The sequence below is a fragment of the Chiloscyllium plagiosum genome, unplaced genomic scaffold (genome assembly GCF_037043375.1).
Source record: "Chiloscyllium plagiosum isolate Xiang-an unplaced genomic scaffold, Cpla_swu_hap1 HiC_scaffold_7, whole genome shotgun sequence".
Lineage (NCBI taxonomy): Eukaryota > Metazoa > Chordata > Chondrichthyes > Orectolobiformes > Hemiscylliidae > Chiloscyllium > Chiloscyllium plagiosum.
This window is the reverse complement of record NW_028270145.1, coordinates 81868327-81886137: the sequence shown is the minus strand read 5'-3', so window position 1 is coordinate 81886137 and position 17811 is coordinate 81868327. Positions and strand designations below refer to the sequence as shown.

The 17811-nt window shown below is 39.4% G+C and overlaps 1 protein-coding gene across 1 annotated transcript in view; it reads left to right on the top strand.

Moving 5' to 3' along the window:
* The first annotated feature begins 537 nt into the window (after window positions 1-537).
* LOC122551717 (histamine N-methyltransferase-like) overlaps window positions 538-17811 on the top strand; it is a 40138-nt gene continuing 22864 nt past the window's right edge. The window contains exons 1-3 of the mRNA XM_043694073.2: window positions 538-701; window positions 8281-8336; window positions 16732-16839. Coding sequence (XP_043550008.1) covers window positions 565-701; window positions 8281-8336; window positions 16732-16839 — 301 coding nt within the window. The 5' untranslated portion in view covers window positions 538-564. The remainder of the gene's footprint in view (window positions 702-8280; window positions 8337-16731; window positions 16840-17811) is intronic.

Here is a 17811-nt window from a genome sequence, read left to right as displayed (position 1 = left end):
GTCTGCATTGCTGTCAATTACAAACATGTTCTGTTCTCTTAGATCAAAAGTCAGTTTGCCTTGCAAAGTTCAGCCTTTGGGGTCTGGCAAATCAAAGCACTGTACTGCCACTGGCTTCACTTCTCATGCTTTTTGACATTTGCCTTTGATTCTGGTAAACATTGCCATCATGTAGCAAGGTCAGGACCACACCCCTGGAATAAACTTTAACTGCACTTATAAACTAATCATATGCAAAGGATGGTAAGGAAAACATATTTTGGAACTAACATACCCTTAGTGTTTAATTCCATGTGTTCAGATCACTCTGATGTCGCTCCAACAGGAAATGCTGATCAGCTATTTCTTTGAGTAAACATAGTTGACTGTTTACTCCAAAAAAGCCTCAAAGACAGTAAGATGAAGTTGAGAAAGGTCATTGAACACAGCATACATTGTGTGACGTAATTTTCATCAACAGCAAACAATACTGGAGGGAGGTCAATGTAATGTACACACCCTCTTTTTGGATAATAAAGCTCAGTTATTTGAACTGTTACCTTTCATAACTGCAAGAAACTAGAGATGGAGTCATCGATGAAATCCCTCTCCTCATTTCACGATCGGTATTTGAAGTCATTTCAACTCTTTTTAGAACGCTCCACTGAACATCAGTGCATGAAAAAATTCTTTGACAATGATCTACCAGATATCATAAACAGGTAAGATGACACGCTCAAACCTGAGAGATTAGAACAGACTATGAACTGGATTGTCTTTTTATTATTCAGTAGGTACTTATCCTTAAATTTATGTTCATTACTTTGTAATGCTTTTTCTAAATTCACACATCATCTTGCAATAGTTGGTGATATGCTTGTTCAAAATATTAAGATGATGGCTCACAAATTCAGGCATAGAGATTGGAAGTATCAGGACTACTCCCCTTTAATAGAGCAGGCAGTAAGACAGAGAAATTTCTTGCCAAAAGTATATTATCCAGCAAAATTGGAAACTAAAACACTTGGCTGCATGATGCTAAAAGTCAGATTGGTTTGCCTTTAAGCAAGTTGAAAAAATCAGGCCTTCGGATTGCCAGTCAGCAGAAGAATAAATAAAAAGAGAAATTTACTGACCTGAATGTGGAACCTGAGGCGTTATGAATGAGGGGTGCGAGAAGGAAGGATTTCAATCTTCATTTTAATCATACACTTTCTAGCCACATTCATATTTGGATATTTGCTCACCCATAAGACAAAGGAGCTTATCCATATTTATAGGAGATTGGACAATTTGGCTACTGGCAATTATTTTGTGAGTAGAAAATTTGTGAAGCTATAGTATAGGAGAAGAAAGGTAATCTACATTCTGTAATAGCCATATTCTGACCTTGACGTTGTTTAAGAAAGTTTGTACGGCAAAACCAGGGAACAATAGATCTTTGAGTCTCACTTTGGTTGTGAGTAACTTGCTGGAGTGATTATAAAAGATAGGATTTATGGTCACTTAGAGGCAAAAATTGAGCAGGAATCATCAGCATGGTTTTGTGTGAGGAAAATCATGTCTCTCAAACTTGATTGAATTTTTTTGAGGAAGTAATCAAAAAGATTGATGATGGTACAGTTGTTTATTTGGATCTTAGTAAAGCCTTTGACAAGGTTCCGCATGATAGGCTATTCAGGAAAGTTAGGCCACGTGGGATTCGGGTGAGCTTGCCAATTGGATACATAATTGACTTAACAGCAGGAGACAGAGAGTAATGATGGAGGGTTGCTTTCCAGACTGGAGGCATGTAACCGACTTTGTTCAACAGCGATTGGTTGTGTTCCTCTTTTGTTTGTCATTTATATAAATGGCTTGGATGGGAACATGGAAGGCATGGTTAGGAGGTTTGTGGATGACACCAAAATTGGTGGCATAGTAGATAGTGAAGGTTTTTGTTTATGATTACAAAGAGATCTTGATCAAATGGGACAATAGGCTCAAAAATGGCAGATTGGAATTTGATCTGGAAAAATGTGAGGTATTGCCTTTTGGTACAAAAAAAAACAAAGGTGGGGCTTATACAATTAATGGTAGGGCCTTGGGTACTGTTGTAGAACAGAGGGACCGAGGAGTGCAAGCACTTAATTCTTTGAAGTTTGCATTACATGTAAACACGGTATTTAAAAAATTATTTGGAATGCTTACCTTTATTGCTTAGTCCTTTGAGTATAGGAGTTGGGAAGTCATGTTGAGGTTGTACAGGACGTTGGTGAGGACTCTTCTGGAATACTGTGTCCAGTTCTGATTGCCCAGTTATAGGAAGGATATTATTAAACTCAAGAGAGTTCAGAAGAGATTTCCCGGGATGTTGTTGAGTATGGAGGTTTTGAGTGATAACGAAAAGCTATAAAGACTGGAACTTCTTTCAATGGAGTGCAGGAGGTTGAGAGATGACCTGATAGAAGTTTATAAAATAATAAGAGGTGTAGGTAGAGTTAATGGTAGTTGCCTTTTCCCTATGCTGAGGGATTTCAAGACTAGAGGGCAGATTTTTAAGGTGAGAGAAGAGAGATTTTAAAAAGTCATAAAATGCATATTCTCTATGCAGAGGGTGGTTCGCGTGTGGAATGTACTTCCCGAGGAAATGATGGATGGAGGTACAATTACAAAGTTTAAAAGACATTTGGATGGATACATGAATGGGAAAGGTTTAGATAGATATCGACCAGGAGCAGGCAGGTGGGACAAGTTTAGTTTGGGATTAAAGAGTCATAGAGATGTACAGCATGGAAACAGATCCTTCGGTCCAACCCAGCCATGTTGATCAGATATCCCAACCCAATCTAGTCCCACCTGCCAGCACCCGGCCCATATCCCTCCAAACCCTTCCTATTTATATACCCATCCAAATTCCTTACAAACCCTTCCTATTCATATACCCATCTTAAATGTTGCAATTGTACCAGGCTCCACCACATCCTCTGGCAGCTCATTCCATACACATACCATCTTCTGCGTGAAAAAGTTGCCCCTTAGGTCTCTTTTATATCTTTCTCCTCTCACCCTAAACCTATGCCCTCTAGTTCTGGACTCCAAGATCCCAGGGAAAAGACTTTGCCTATTTATCCTATCCATGCCCCTCATAATTTTGTAAACCTCTATAAGGCCATCCCTCAGCCTCCGACGATCCAGAGAAAACAGCCCCAGCCAGTTCTGCCTCTCCCTGTAGCTCAGATCCTCCAATCCTGGCAACATCCTTGTAAATCTTTTCTGAACCCTTTCAAGTTTCACAACATCTTTCCAATAGGAAGGAGACCAGAATTGCATGCAATATTCCAACAGTGGCCTAACCAATGTCCTGTACAGCCGCAACATGACCTCCCAACTCCTGTACTCAATACTCTGACCAATAAAGGAAAGCATATCAAACGCCTTCTTCACTATCCTATCTACCTGCGACTCCACTTTCAAAGAGCTTTGAACCTGCACTCCAAGATCTCTTTGTTCAGCAATACTCCCTAGGACCTTACCATTAAGTGTATAAGTCCTGCTAAGATTTGCTTTCCCAAAATGCCGCACCTCGCATTTATCTAAATTAAACTCCATCTGCCAGTTCTCAGTCCATTGGCCCATCTGGTCAAGATCCTGTTGTAATCTGAGGTAACCCTCTTCGCTGTCCACTACACCTCCAATTTTGGTGTCATCTGCAAACTTACTAATTGTACCTCTTATGCTCACATCCAAATCATTTATGTAAATAACAAAAAGTAGAGGGCCCAGCACCGATCCTTGTGGCACTCCACTGGTCACAGGCCTCCAGTCTGAAAAACAACCCTCCACCACCATCCTCTATCTTCTACCTTTGAGCCAGTTCTGTATCCAAATGGCTAGTTCTCCCTGTATTCCATGAGATCTAACCTTGCTCATCAGTCTCCCATAGGGAACCTTGTCGAACGCCTTACTGAAGTCCATATAGATCACATCTACTGCTCTGCCCTCATCAATCTTCTTTGTTACTTCATCAAAAAACTCAATCAAGTTTGTGAGACATGATTTCCCACGCACAAATCCATGTTGACTATCCCGAATCAGTCCTTGCCTTTCCAAATACATGTACATTCTGTCCATCAGGATTCCCTCCAACAACTTGCCCACCACTGAGGTCAGGCTCACCGGTCTACAGTTCCCTAGCTTGTCTTTACCGCCCTTCTTAAACTTATATTTGGCTTGAACTCGTTGGACTAAATGGCGTGTTTAGATTCCATACAATGTGGGAACAGGCCTTTCGGCCCAACAAGTCCACACCGACCCTCCGAAGAGCAACCCACCGTATGACTGTATGTGCACAGTGAAACTGCCATTACATTAACTGAACAAACAAAAAGCCCTCAAATTGCATTAAATAACTATGCTTTGTATTAATTTAATAAAGATTGAGTAGAAATCTCTTGCAGGAAATGAATGCTATTTTAATTCATGAATCCGTTTGAAGGGCAGTTCTCACTTCTCTCAACTTCGTGTTATATTGGTGCTTCTTGAATCCAGTCATCACTGGAATACAATTAAATCACTTCATGTTATATACTTAAAATTCCATTTTGATACATGACATGTGGCTATATTTAATTAGGGATCTTAATTGATGTTAACACTTGCTTTCTATCCCACGATAAATACCAGACTTTGCACCTGCCTGGTATGGAGGCTTGTATCAGCATTTCATAAGGATCTACCTTATCACACCATCTCTAACAAGTAGCAAATCCTGCATTCAACAGGATTTTATTGCCTGCATTTCACAAGACTCTTTTCATGTTATCTTAATTTTGTTACTTTGGATGTACTCCATCTATACAGGCTATTATTACTCTAGCTTATAATTTATTTTTACATATCAGACTATGGAAGTTTCTGCTTCAGCTAAGAGTCTTCCCCCTACATTCCAACAGCCCTTTATTCTGCTTCAACCACAAGCAGCCCTAACATTTTTCAAAACATTTCAAGGTGCAGGAGGAAGCTCAGTTGGACCATGAAGCTAGACGTTAGCTATGCTTTTCTGGATTGAGACAGAGATTAATTATCTCCTTTCTGTGTGTCATTCCCAATTGAGTTGCACATTGAGGGCAAGAGGATAACCAAAGAAAGGTTAGGGCTGATCACAGATGTACAAGATAATTTAAGATGAGGATGTGGATAGGATTCTTATCGAGTAATTTACCTATGTCTTCACAAAGTGGAAGGTTAATCAAGAAATTATATACCAGGGAGACAAATAGTAGATCTGAACAGGAGAATCCTCACACCTCCACAGATAGTCCCGATGGGACCCAAGCTTTACTCTTCTGGGTTACATAACCACCTCTCTTAAAGGGCAGCACATCCGACTGCATATATAACACCCTTCATCCATTAGTTTAAAACTCCCATGATTAAACATACACCAACTATAACTATTATGCAAGCACCGTAGTTAACACAAATGCATCATCTGGAATATATCCAGAAAAAACATAGAAAAAGAAAACAACCTACCCGGAGTTTCCACTGACATGATCAGTCTCTCAAGGGGATGGCAATTCCTAGAAGTTCATCACCTCATCTCAGGAACATTTTCTAGTGGCATCTATAGGGATTCTTGGAAACTCTGACTGTTCTGCAGGTACATCCCTCTCTAGTTGGCTGTTGTTGCCCTGTGTTGCTGCTGCTGGGTAAGGCCATTTCATCTTCCTGTTGGCGGGAATCTTTCCCCCTTCTTGGGTCAAACAGCTGCTCGCAGACTGAGTCCTACATTGACCACTCCCTCATCAGTTGTGCAAGAGCATCGTTCTTCTTGACGTTGCCCACAGCCCGAGTTCCTTTGAGATCATTGTCTGCAATGACTCCAGTAGCTCTCTGGTGCATGCTTACTTCTTCAACCATTGGCTCAACAGCCACCTGAGGCCAGCTCTGCAATATTATCTTCCTTCCTGGATCAACCATGGCCCAAGTCCCCTCTCAAACACTTCCCTCAACGTTACCTCCTTATCCCGAACTCCAGGCAGTATCAGATCCAGATCCCCTCTCGTTGCCAGTTTGTGTGTTGATTCTTCCTTTGGAACCAGGTAGATAAATGATAAATCTGAACAGGAACACTTTATTTACAGTGCACACATGTCCACAGCCAGTTCTAGACTGGACCCAAGCTCTGCTCCTCCAGGTCACCCGACCAGCACTCTCAAAATGACAGCACATCCAACTATACACTGAACACTTTGCGGTAAGACCATAAGTTTATAATTCAAGTTGGTATTTCATTGACACCTTATAGTAATCTTTTTTGGAGATGTTTTATGAGAATCCACAAGCATGCAAATACTAAAATACATAAATCTGAAATTAATACTGGTCTTTGGAAACTTGTACAAATCTAAAACTTTAATAGATGGATAGTATTTTTACTTCTCACAGTTTTTCTAAAATGTCTCAAATGCTTCCTGCTTCTGCTTCTTCAGCAACTGTGATGTGCATTTCCTACATTCAACAATTCTTTCTAGAGTTGAGTAGGCAAAACTTACAGGTATGTCTGGAACTAAAATTACTCAGTCTTAACACCAGCTAGTAAATTTTGAAGTTCAGCTTTGTGAAGACCACATCACTCTATTTGCTGTTAAGTTCTTGTCTCTAAACAGGGCTGAGAGCCTGAACAATTAATGTGCCTAGTACCCTGTTTCTATTGCAAAGAACCAAAAGTATTTTAAATAAGAAGATCAGAGATTAGAACGATCTCATTGAATCCTATGGACTTGTGTCACGTAACTGTTTTTCCTAATATTTTTCTCTGCTTATTTGCCCGCATGTAATTGTAGCATTTAAGAAAGAGTTATATTGTAAGTTAGTAGAAGTATAAATTGATCATTGATGTTTATTTGCCTGTCATGGGAACTTATCTATGTGCAACAAATGGTGGTTCCTTTTTATGTATAGAAACCTGGTCAGTTTTTCCTCTTTACCTGAGTTAATCAGACATTAAAATTGGGTAATTTGTTTTTTTTATTTTTTGTGAAGACCCCAAGAATAATTAGGGTTCAATATCAATGTGCTTTCCAAGGGAGTGGTGATAAGGGATTGGGGAATCGTTAAGGATTATTATGTAATATACAAAAAAAATTGGGTATGGAGTGATCATGAATTAAAGGGAACACCAGGTTCTTTACTGCAAAAGCAATCACAGGGAGTGTTACAATGTGGAAGGAGGCCATTTGGCCTATTGTATCTGCACTGACTTTTGAAATAAGTGTCATTGCTTAGTGACAATATCCTGCTTTTGCCCCATACACTTGTACATTATTTCTACCCAAAGACTAATGGCAAAGAAACTCCCAAAGACTTCTGTCAGGAAGCAGCTGTGTCCCACTGGTTTGACCTAAGGATCTGTTTCTGTGCTGTATGATTCTGTGATTCTATGACAGCATAAAAAGAAATCATAAAAATCAGGTTAATTACATTGTCATATAAGTTAAAAGTAGAATTTCCTGCGAAAGCTAACATGGCAGAAATAACCGAGGTTCCAGCACAACGTTTTGGCTTAATGGAACTGGAGGAAGGATCAGGTGCTTTGGAGAGTGAAACATTGAAACCAGTTAGTATTGAGTGGCAATTAAACAATTTGAGCATGAAGCAAAGATGAAAAAGCTGGAGATGGAATAACATTTAAATATTAGAGATTGTGGAATAAATTGTTGGGACATACACAAGGGATTACTATGGAAGCTAAAATATCACAACGTTTGAAAAATAAAATATACATTAATTTTCTTGTCATAATGTCAATTTTACAGTCCACAAATATAAGATTAAACTTACAAATTTAGTGATGCTGCTTGGCAATTAAGTGCAAGCGTGGTAAGTCAGTAAAATTTCAGTTACACCTAAATAAAAGAAAAATATAACTTTTCCAAAGGGTTTACTACAATACTAAGAGTGGTAGACTGTTTCATCCATGAAATAATTTCTAATTTATTGCATTTCCAAATGCACAGGATTAGTGATAGGAACTTGGCATTTCTATTTTAATTGATGAGCGGCCTCCATTGCAATTAATTTCAGTTGAGTAATGATGAACGCTGACAATCTCACTATATTACTGTTGCTAAATTCAGACTATTTTCTTGTTCACAATTAGTGGCATTGTTTGCACAATTTGACACTTTTAGCTTTGCAGGTGCATAAATCAACAGCTTATCATTTGAATGTTAAAATTAAGACCTACGTTGGTGTTAGAAATATCATATAAGTTAGTTAATGTATATTCAAAATGAAGATTTTCTTTATTTACAGTATCGGGAAAAGAGGAGTCTCCTGTCTAAATGTGCTGGGGATAGGAAGTGGTTCAGGTAGGCCTTACAGTCGCCATTATTCTGTATTCAACTATACATTTACTGTGATATATAAAGAAACAGATCAAGTATTAAATGTTGATAGACCCTCTATATTTTATTCTGTAGGAAGCACAAGAATAATGCACGGGAATCCTTAAAAGGATGAAAGCTCTGATACTCGGCAGTTAATTGCCTGAGAGACATACAATTGCACTGAGGCTCCAGCAAATAGCTGTGGTTATGCTATTACTATTGTAACCATGGAAATCTGCTCAGGATTTCTATTGCATCATATTGTTACAAGGGAATAAGCAAAAAACTTCACATGGAGCAATGGAATATAATTTTACTGGCAAAATCAACAACAGCTTAATTGCAGCTAATTTTGCATTTTGCAATAACTAATAACTACCTGTTCTTTCCAGTCTGGCAGTTAGACAAACTGTTGTTCTGTCATTCTCACATTCCAATCACTTAATCTGAGCTATCAATATCTTTCTCCCTCAGCACACCAACAGCCCTTCCCAGTGCATTATTGCTGCCCCCTTCACACTTCACTTCAGCTCTGGTGACGTGTCATCTAGACTCAAAATGACAGTTTGCTCTCTCTCTCCCTCTCTCTCTCTCTCCTTGGGTGCTGCCTGACCCACTGTGATCTCCAGAATTATTGCTTTCAGTACAGATTCCAGCATCTGCAGTAATTTGCTCCTAACTAATTTGTTAACCTGTGAATCAAACAATGTCAAAATTTACCCATAGATCTTTATAAACTTCTTAATAAATATTAGATAGAAAAAGCAAATCAAATTTGAATTTGAAGTGGAACTTGCTAAAATTACATGGCAAAAGAAATCTTCTTATGAATTATGGAATCTTCCATAATTAGGCCATTGGACAATTGGTTTCACATTGTCCCTCTGAAGACCATCCCGCCAGGTCCCACCTCCCACTCTATGCCTGTAACCCTGAATTTCCCATGGCTAATCCATCTATCCTTCACATCTCTGGACACTATGGGCAATTTATCATGGCCAACCCACCTAATCTGTACATCTTTGGTCAGTGGGAAGAAACTACAGCACCCAAAGGAAACCCATGCAAACACAGGGAAAGTGTAAAGCCATAGCATCATCACACCTCTCCCTTAAAAAAATGAATTACCAATGCACAAAAGGTGGTTGCAATTTTAAAAATCTTTAGTCTTATGTTATTAGTACACTGCATTACATATACATTACGTTGACTCTAAGCCCTTCTGGCATGTATGAGTAAACCTTACCCTTGCAAGTAAATTGTTTAAGGCAATCTGACACTTTTATCTCAGGCAGGTTGTACATTATGCTGCAGTCTTTTAGCTTTCACTGTGCTTTCCTTTACCACTTCAACAAAATTCATTAGCTTATCCTGTGAATCCCACATCCGTCTTCCCAGTCCTTTTTCTAAACCACCAACACTGCAACTTCATGTGGCTTATTTTGTTACAGTGAAAACACCTGAGCTTCTATACTTCTCTTTTCCCCTCATGGGTTTCCTTTTTACCCTGTGGTAAACTACCTTCATTAATTTCAATATGATCTCCTTTTTCCTTACCACCTGAGCATTTCTCTTTTCCACAATTTCCATCCCTCATGGATTGAAATTGATACCGGAATCCAAGCCTTGATTTATGAACCAACTCATAATCACCGTCCATTTCAGCTGCTCGTTTTGCGGTTTTAATGCTTCACTTTCCTACATGAGTTCTTATTACTTCAGGAAGTGAATTTTTGAACCCCTCCAAAATAATTGTTTCTCTGAGACTGTTACATGAATGACTAACTTTCAATGCCTTTATAATTATAATTACAATTACCAAAATTATTTTGTTTGATCCTTTCAAGCTCTACACAGGTTTGACCAGGGTCCCTCCTCAGATTCCTGAAACGTTGTCTGTAGGCTTCAGGCACTAGCTCGTAAGCACTCAAGATGGCACTTTCCACCTCATTATATTCCCCAGAAATCTCCTCTGATAGTGATTCAAAGACCTCACTAGATCTATCTACTAACTTTGCTTCGATCAACAATATCCACATAGTCACTGGCTATTTCATTTGTTTAGCCACTTGCTCAAATGAAATGAAAAAGGCTTCTACATTTTTCTCGTTGATTTTAGGCAAAGCTTGGACATACTTAAATGGATCCTGACCAGGCCTTTGACTACGATGGGTTTGCTCGTCATCACTATCCTCATTAAGCCAACCTTCTAACTTCACCTCCTCTCTATGAAGCCTTTGAGTTCAACAATCCAAAACCCAACTTGGAATTAGGGATTTTAATCTGGACAACAGGCCTCATAATTTGTCCTGGACCTCTTAAAATATTTTAGGAAGGTAGCCAAGACCCTGGCCTTTACTTATTTTAAAGGCAAGTGTAAAGCATCTGTTCCAGATGAAATGTGACTAGTTAAATGATGTTAAGCAAAACAAAATTTACTTGAACATGCTGTTAAAATATAACCAAAGAAAGAGGAATTTAGAATAACAACTCTTTTGGAAAACTTAACAGATTAATAGATACAGTAACTATCATTAATTAAATGTTCCTATACAGTAACATCCCTTCAACACACCCCTTGGCAAAAAAGGAAAATTTAGGCACAGATTCTCACATGCAGTTCTCCAATCCAGGAAAAAAAAAGATCAAGAGAAAATTCAGAGAGAGTTACAGCTAGGAGACATTCACTGAAGCTTCCAACTATGTTGAGACCCCAATAGTTTCTGATGCTACTGAAAACCAAAACCCCAAAGCCCTAATCTATGAAAGCTGTTTATTCAGACTGTTCATAAAAACCCCACCATCTGCAGTCCTCACTTTTCCTGTTCATAAAAACCCTAAGGTCTCCCAAGGAGGTTAATGAAGTGGTCTTAACTAGCCAGTTCTGTGCCTTTTCCTGAGGAAGAGCTTATGCTTGGAATGTCAACTCTGCTGCTCCTCGGAAGCTGCCTGACCGGCTAAACTTTTCCAGCACCACACTTCTTGACACTGATCTCCAGCATCTGCAGTCCTCACTTTCTTCTAACACTGCGTCTCTGCCTTACAATCTCGCTTAAGAAAAAAACAAGACAAAAATAACTTCTTACAGTGACAGCTTCATCACAGCTACCTCTTCTCAGAAGGCAAACCCTTTACAGAAACATACAAATAGAGAAAACAGGAGCAGATGTCGGCCGTTCAACCCATCAAGCCAGTTCTGCTATTAGCTGATCATCCAACCCAGTACCCTGTTTCCAGCTTTCTCCACATACCTTTTGCACCCTTGGTTCCTGAGAGCTATTCATATCTCCATACCTAGAATTAAGCTACAGAGCCTCCAAAGCAAGTATATCTTAGATAAGGGGAACAAAAGTGTTCACAATACTCCAGCTGTTGTCTAACTGGCACCTTGTAGTTTTATATTTAATTCTCTGTGAAATAAAGACCTACATTTCTCCTTCTTCCCTAATACCTGCTGTATTGTATGCCATTTTCTCTCACATTTGTCCAGATGTCTGATTCTGTGCAGGTGGGTGGTGGTGTCTGAGTTCACAGCCCTTGATGTTTGCCCTCAGATGTTGATGACTGACATCCAAGAAGGAGGTTGTGGGAAGCAAGAGGAGGGCTGCATTGCCAGGAAATAACTGACTTTCACATCTGTCACTGTTTAATTTCTATCTGGCAGCTGGAAAAATGAGAACTATATCAAAGTCGGGTGAGATTAGGTAGTAATGTGATATTAAAGCATGTTAATACATGCAAATAGATTTTGCGCCACTAGCAAGAACCTTGTTTCATCATTCAATATTTGGTTATAAAATAAAACCTTTTGCTCTTGACATCAACAAGTTCTTCACATTGTATCCCACCTTATTCACCATTGACCATAACGTTCAGTGCTCAGGGCTACTCCACCCTTGCAATCTGCCTTAGACCATAGACTGTAAGACATAGGAGTAGAAATTAGGACATTCAACCCATCGAGTCTACTTCACCACTCAATCATGGCTGATAAGTTTCTCAGTCAGGAGTGTGGTGCTGGAAAAGCACAGTAGGGAAGGCAGTATCCGAAGAGGAGGAGAATCGATGTTTCGGTCATAAGCCCATCGTCAGGAATCATTCCTGATGAAGAGCTTATACCTGAAACATCAATTCTCCGGCTCCTGGGATGCTGCCTGACCTGCTGTGCTTTTCCAGCACCACACTCTTGACACTGATCACCAGTACCTGCAGTCTTCACTTTTTCCTCTCTGATAAGATTCTAAACCCATTCTCCCACTTTCTCACTGTAACACTTAATCCCCTGGATACTTAAGAACTAATCTAAATCAGTATTGAATATACTCAATGACCTGGACTCCACAGCATTCTGTGGCAATGAATTTCATGTATTCACCATTTTCTGGCTAACAACGTTTCTCCTTATCTCCGTTCTAAAACATGTCCCTTTACTCAAAAGCTATGCCCTTGAGTCCTTGTCTCTCCTACCAATATAAACATCTTCCAAACATCCACCCTGTTCAGGCCATTTAGTGTTCTGTATGTTTTAATTAGATCCCCCCTCATCCTCCTAAACTCCATCGAGTATAGACCCAGAGTCCTCAAACGTTCCTCATATGTTAAGCTTTGCATTCCTTAGACCATTCTTGTCAACTTCCTCTGAACACGCTCCAGGGCCAGTGCACCCTTCCTGAGATATGGAGCCCAAAACTGCACATAATACTTCAAATGTGTCTGACCAGAGCCTTATAGAGCCTCAGAAGTACACCCCTGCTTTTATATTCAAGTCCTCTCAAAACGAATTGCATCGTTACACTTGCCTTCCTAGCTACTGACTCAATTGTGAGTTTACCTTGACAGTATCCTGGACTAGATCTACCACTTCTTTGCCCACTCTCCTAACCTGTCCAAATCCTTCTGCAGCCTCCCCACTTCCTCAATGCTATAGTCTGTCTACTATCTTTGTCTTGTCTGCAAACCTAGCCATAAGGCCCTCTGTTCCTTCATCTATATCGTTAATGTATAAAGTGAAAAGTTGTGGTCCCAACTGGGCTTTGCGGAACACCACTTGTGATACTGAGAAGGACTCTTTTATCCTCCCTTTCTGCTTTCTACCAATCAACCAAGCTTCTATTCATGTTAGTACCTTGCCTCTTACACCATGGGCCCTTGTCTTACTCCTGTGTGGCACCTTGTCAAAGATCTTCTTGAAGTCCGGTAGATAAAATCCATTGGCTTTCCTTGGTCTAACCTACTCGTTACTCCGTCAAAGAATTCTAGCAGATTTGTCAAGCATGATCTCCCCTTGATAAAGCCAAGCAGACTTTGCCGTATTTTTCCATACACTTCTAAGTATTCAGAAATCTCATCCTTCACAATGGATTCCAGGATCTTACCCACGACTGAGGTTAGGCTAATAGGTCTGTAATTTTCGATCTTTTGCCTTACTCCCTTTTTAAACAAGGGTGTCACATTAGCAACTTTCCAGTCCTCTGGGATCCTCCCTGATTCCAGTGATTCCTGAAAGATCATAACTAATGCCTAAACGATTGCTTCAGCTATCTGCTGGTCCAGGGGATTTATCCACCTTCAGGCCATTCAGTTTTTCTAGCACCATGAAGCCTGACATGAAATAATTGTTCAGTTTCTCAGCCATTTCCTTGTTCTCCATTGCTATCTCTCCCACATCATTTTCCAGAGGCCCAATAGCCACTTCTGCTTTTCTTTTGTCCTTAAAAAATCTAAAAACTCTTTCAGTTTTCCTTTATATTAGCAATATAATATATTCCTTTATACTTTCCTTTATATTTAATAAGTGAATTTCTTCACTCAGAGGGTGGTAAATATTTGGAAGAGAAATATTTGGAAGTTTAATCATTGACCATGCTCAAGCCTGAGACAAATAGATTCCTGAAAATTAAAAACTTTGCGGGAAACAATTATAGCGCAGGAAAATCATGTTGAAGTAGAAAATCGGTCATGATCTCATTGAATTGCAGGATGGTCTCAAAGGGCCTCAAATAAAGAGCAAACAGCACAGCAACAGATTCCTCACCTACCAAGACTGTGCTGACATATGATGCCTTAACAAACTAAAAATCTTTTGCCCCTCCATAGTCAGTATCCCTCTATTGCCTAGGTAGAGGTGGCTACAGCAGACACTGGAGATTAGAGTTAAGATTAGAGTGGTGCTGGTAAAGCACAACAGGTCAAGCTGCATCTAAGGAGCAGGAAAATCGATGTTTTGAGCAAAAGCACTTCATCAGGAATGGTGATGAAGGGCTTTTGCCTGAAGCATCAATTTTCCTGCTCCTCGGATGCTGCCTGACCTGCTCTGCTTTGCCAGCACCACTCTAATCTCTTCCGTCTATTATCTGTCTATTCATTTGTCAGCCAAGATGCCTCTTAAAAATAGTTATTGTCTCTGCTTCTACCAACTCCTCTGGCAGTGTGTTCCAGGCACTTGGCATAGTCTGTATGTAAATATTGTCTCTCCTTTAAACGTTATACTAAATCTATGTCACCTAATAATTGACACTATTTACCTGTAAGAAACTCTCCAACTACCCATTCTATCCATGCCTCTCCTAATTTTGTAAATTTCACTCAGGTCACCTGTCAGTCTCTGATATTCAAGCGAAAAAATATCACATTTGACTAATCCCTCCTCATATCTTATATCCTCCAAACCAGGCAACATCTTGGCAACTATTTTCTGTACCTTCCCCAAAGCCTCCACATCCTTCTGGTAATAAGGCAACCAGAACGGCACACAATATTCCAAATGTCGCTTAACTAAAATTCTACAACTTGTCAATCTTTACACTTGACTAATGAAGTAAAGCAAGGTATTTGCCTTCTTGACCACCATATCCATTTACCTTGCCACTTTCAAAGCTCTGTCTGTCTTCAGATTCCTAATCCGTACATATACCTCAGTTTTCATTTTGAGTCTGTATGCTAATGCTTCTCAGTGCTCTGACATTTACTGTATACTATGCTCCTGCAATAGATCTTCAAAACGCAACTGTCTGGTTAAATTCCCTGTTAAACAATGCCACAACATTGGCAATTCACCAGTTCTCTGAGCCTTCTCCTGTGACAAATGAGGACACAAAAATTTTGAACAAGACCACAGTAATTAACTCACCTGACTCCCTCAGAATTCTGGGATAGATCCCAACTGGTCCTGGGGATTGAGTTATGAAGATATGGGTGCAGTGCACCTTTAAGAAAGTTAAAAGCTGGTAGAGCTACCTGACAGCACCAAGTGTTCTTAATAAAGTAACAATGTAACACTTGGTCAAAATCTAAATTAGCTGGTTGCCTGGAAATGATGAACCAGATTTGAATTAAGCCTATCAGTTTAAATTATACTCCAAAAAGTGCCAAGATTCAATCAAGTTTGAATTTAGTATATTGACAATCTTAAAAGCCAATGACACAATCTGATGCTTTGGGAGTATAAGACTGAGGAAAATTGAACAGTTGAGAGGAGACCTGCTAAGTTACCAACATGTAAAAAGGCAGCCTGAAAAAATTGCTCTCTTAGAAATACCTTTATTGATCAGTAACCTTTAAACAGAATCCCCAAGGAGAAGAAAAGAAGACTGAAATACAGAAGAGAACCGAAAGCTGCCTGGTTTTGAGATTAGAAGTTTTGCTTTATAAATCATAATTGGGAGTTTTATTGCGCAAGTATCATAGAAGGGAAGGTAAAAGATAGGTGAGATAAGGAATCATAAATAGGTGTTAGTTAATTATTCTTTGTTATACTTTAAGAAATAACGTTGTTAATCTTTACTTTAACTAGTTCTTGGCCGATTGATTTTTCACAGATTACTGCATGGGATAAATCCTTTGTCTATTGCTGGTTTTAAATTAAGCAGGAGGGTTTACTCTGTGTCGTAACAACTGGCATATCTTAACGCTTTTGGAATCACCCACCTTTTTAATATCAACATGCCCTAGAATATCAACATACTGCTCTCTGGACTCATCAACCATCATGTTATTCTCCTTTGTGAATGCAATTGCAAAATATTTCATTTCTGCAGCTTCACATATAAATTCCTCCTTACCCCCTTGAGTGAACCTACCCTTCACTTCGCTAAACTCTTGCTCCTTGTGTATGTGTAGAATGCATTGGTTTTTTTCCCTTAATCCTGTATGCCAAGGACATCTCATGGTCCATTTTAACCCTCCTAACTCTTTGCTTGAGTTCTTTCCTGATTTCCTTGATTTGAACTCTACTCAATTGGCAGTTATGGTATGATATATTTGAAATGAACAAGTGAAATTCTAGCAGTTTTACTGCAGCTTAAATATTTCAATTGGAAGGTTGACTTAATGAACATTTGGAAGTAAATATTCAGTAATTTTCTATTTCTTCATTCAGGGGAAATGGACTTGGCAATTCTTGAGCAAATTCATTCCAAGCATCCAGGTGTTTCAATTCACAACGAAGTGGTGGAACCTAATGCTGGACTCATCTCCAAGTACAAAGGTGACCTTTTAACATTAAACGCTGATATTCAATATGTGCTTTTAGACAAATGCAGCAGTTTTACTTGAAGTGTGAACTCATCTTTGATCTGTTTCTGACCATGCCCACAAGTAGAAGAGGCATAACATTTTTTCAATTGATCATGGAAAACATAGTTACAGTACATAATGCAAAGATGGCTGGTAACCAATTTTGGCAAAGATAAGTTAATCATTCATGCATTCTTATCTTCAATGAACATGCTCATTATAATTCATAAAATATTGCTTTTCAAATTCAATGTTTCAGCCCAATGGCCTGAGATTTTGTACATTAAGTTACAAACAAATGGGGTCAGCTCTGAACTATGGTCAGAAGTAAAAAAACTGCAGCATCTTCATGGAAATTGTGCATTGTAAAGTCATTCATGAGCAGTTTTCACCATTTGCTGGGGGACATATGGGCTGATCAAAGGTACTCTCTACATTCCATTTCCTTTTATAATGATCTGGAATTAATCATCTGGAAAGGTTTTTGAAGTGAATTGCATAGAACCTGGACAGAAGAAATCAAAGAGAGATATGGGAACGCGCGTTCACATTGTCCATCCACATAATTGTTTGTGGGATCAACACCCAATGGCCAGGACTTCTCGGATGGCAGTGTTTCCCTTTTAACAATTGATCAGTTTAGCCTTCCAAGGGTCATTAATTACATGAATCTGGGGTTTCAGCCCCTCTCTCTAGAAGAAGTCACACCTCAGAGAGTTTCCACTCAGACAGGTTTACTAGCAGCTTTCTAGTCCATTCAGTGAGACTGTAAGATGTCCCAGTGGTCCAGGTACAGTAATGTGTCAAGCCCTCTGGGTGTGAGGTTTGTTGGGGTGGCAATGTTGTTGGAGAGGAAGCACCTGTTGGACACATGTGATGTTGTGCAGCATTAAATGTTGAAAGGAAGCTTTTGGTGAGGTTGCAATGTCCATCCTGCCCAAAG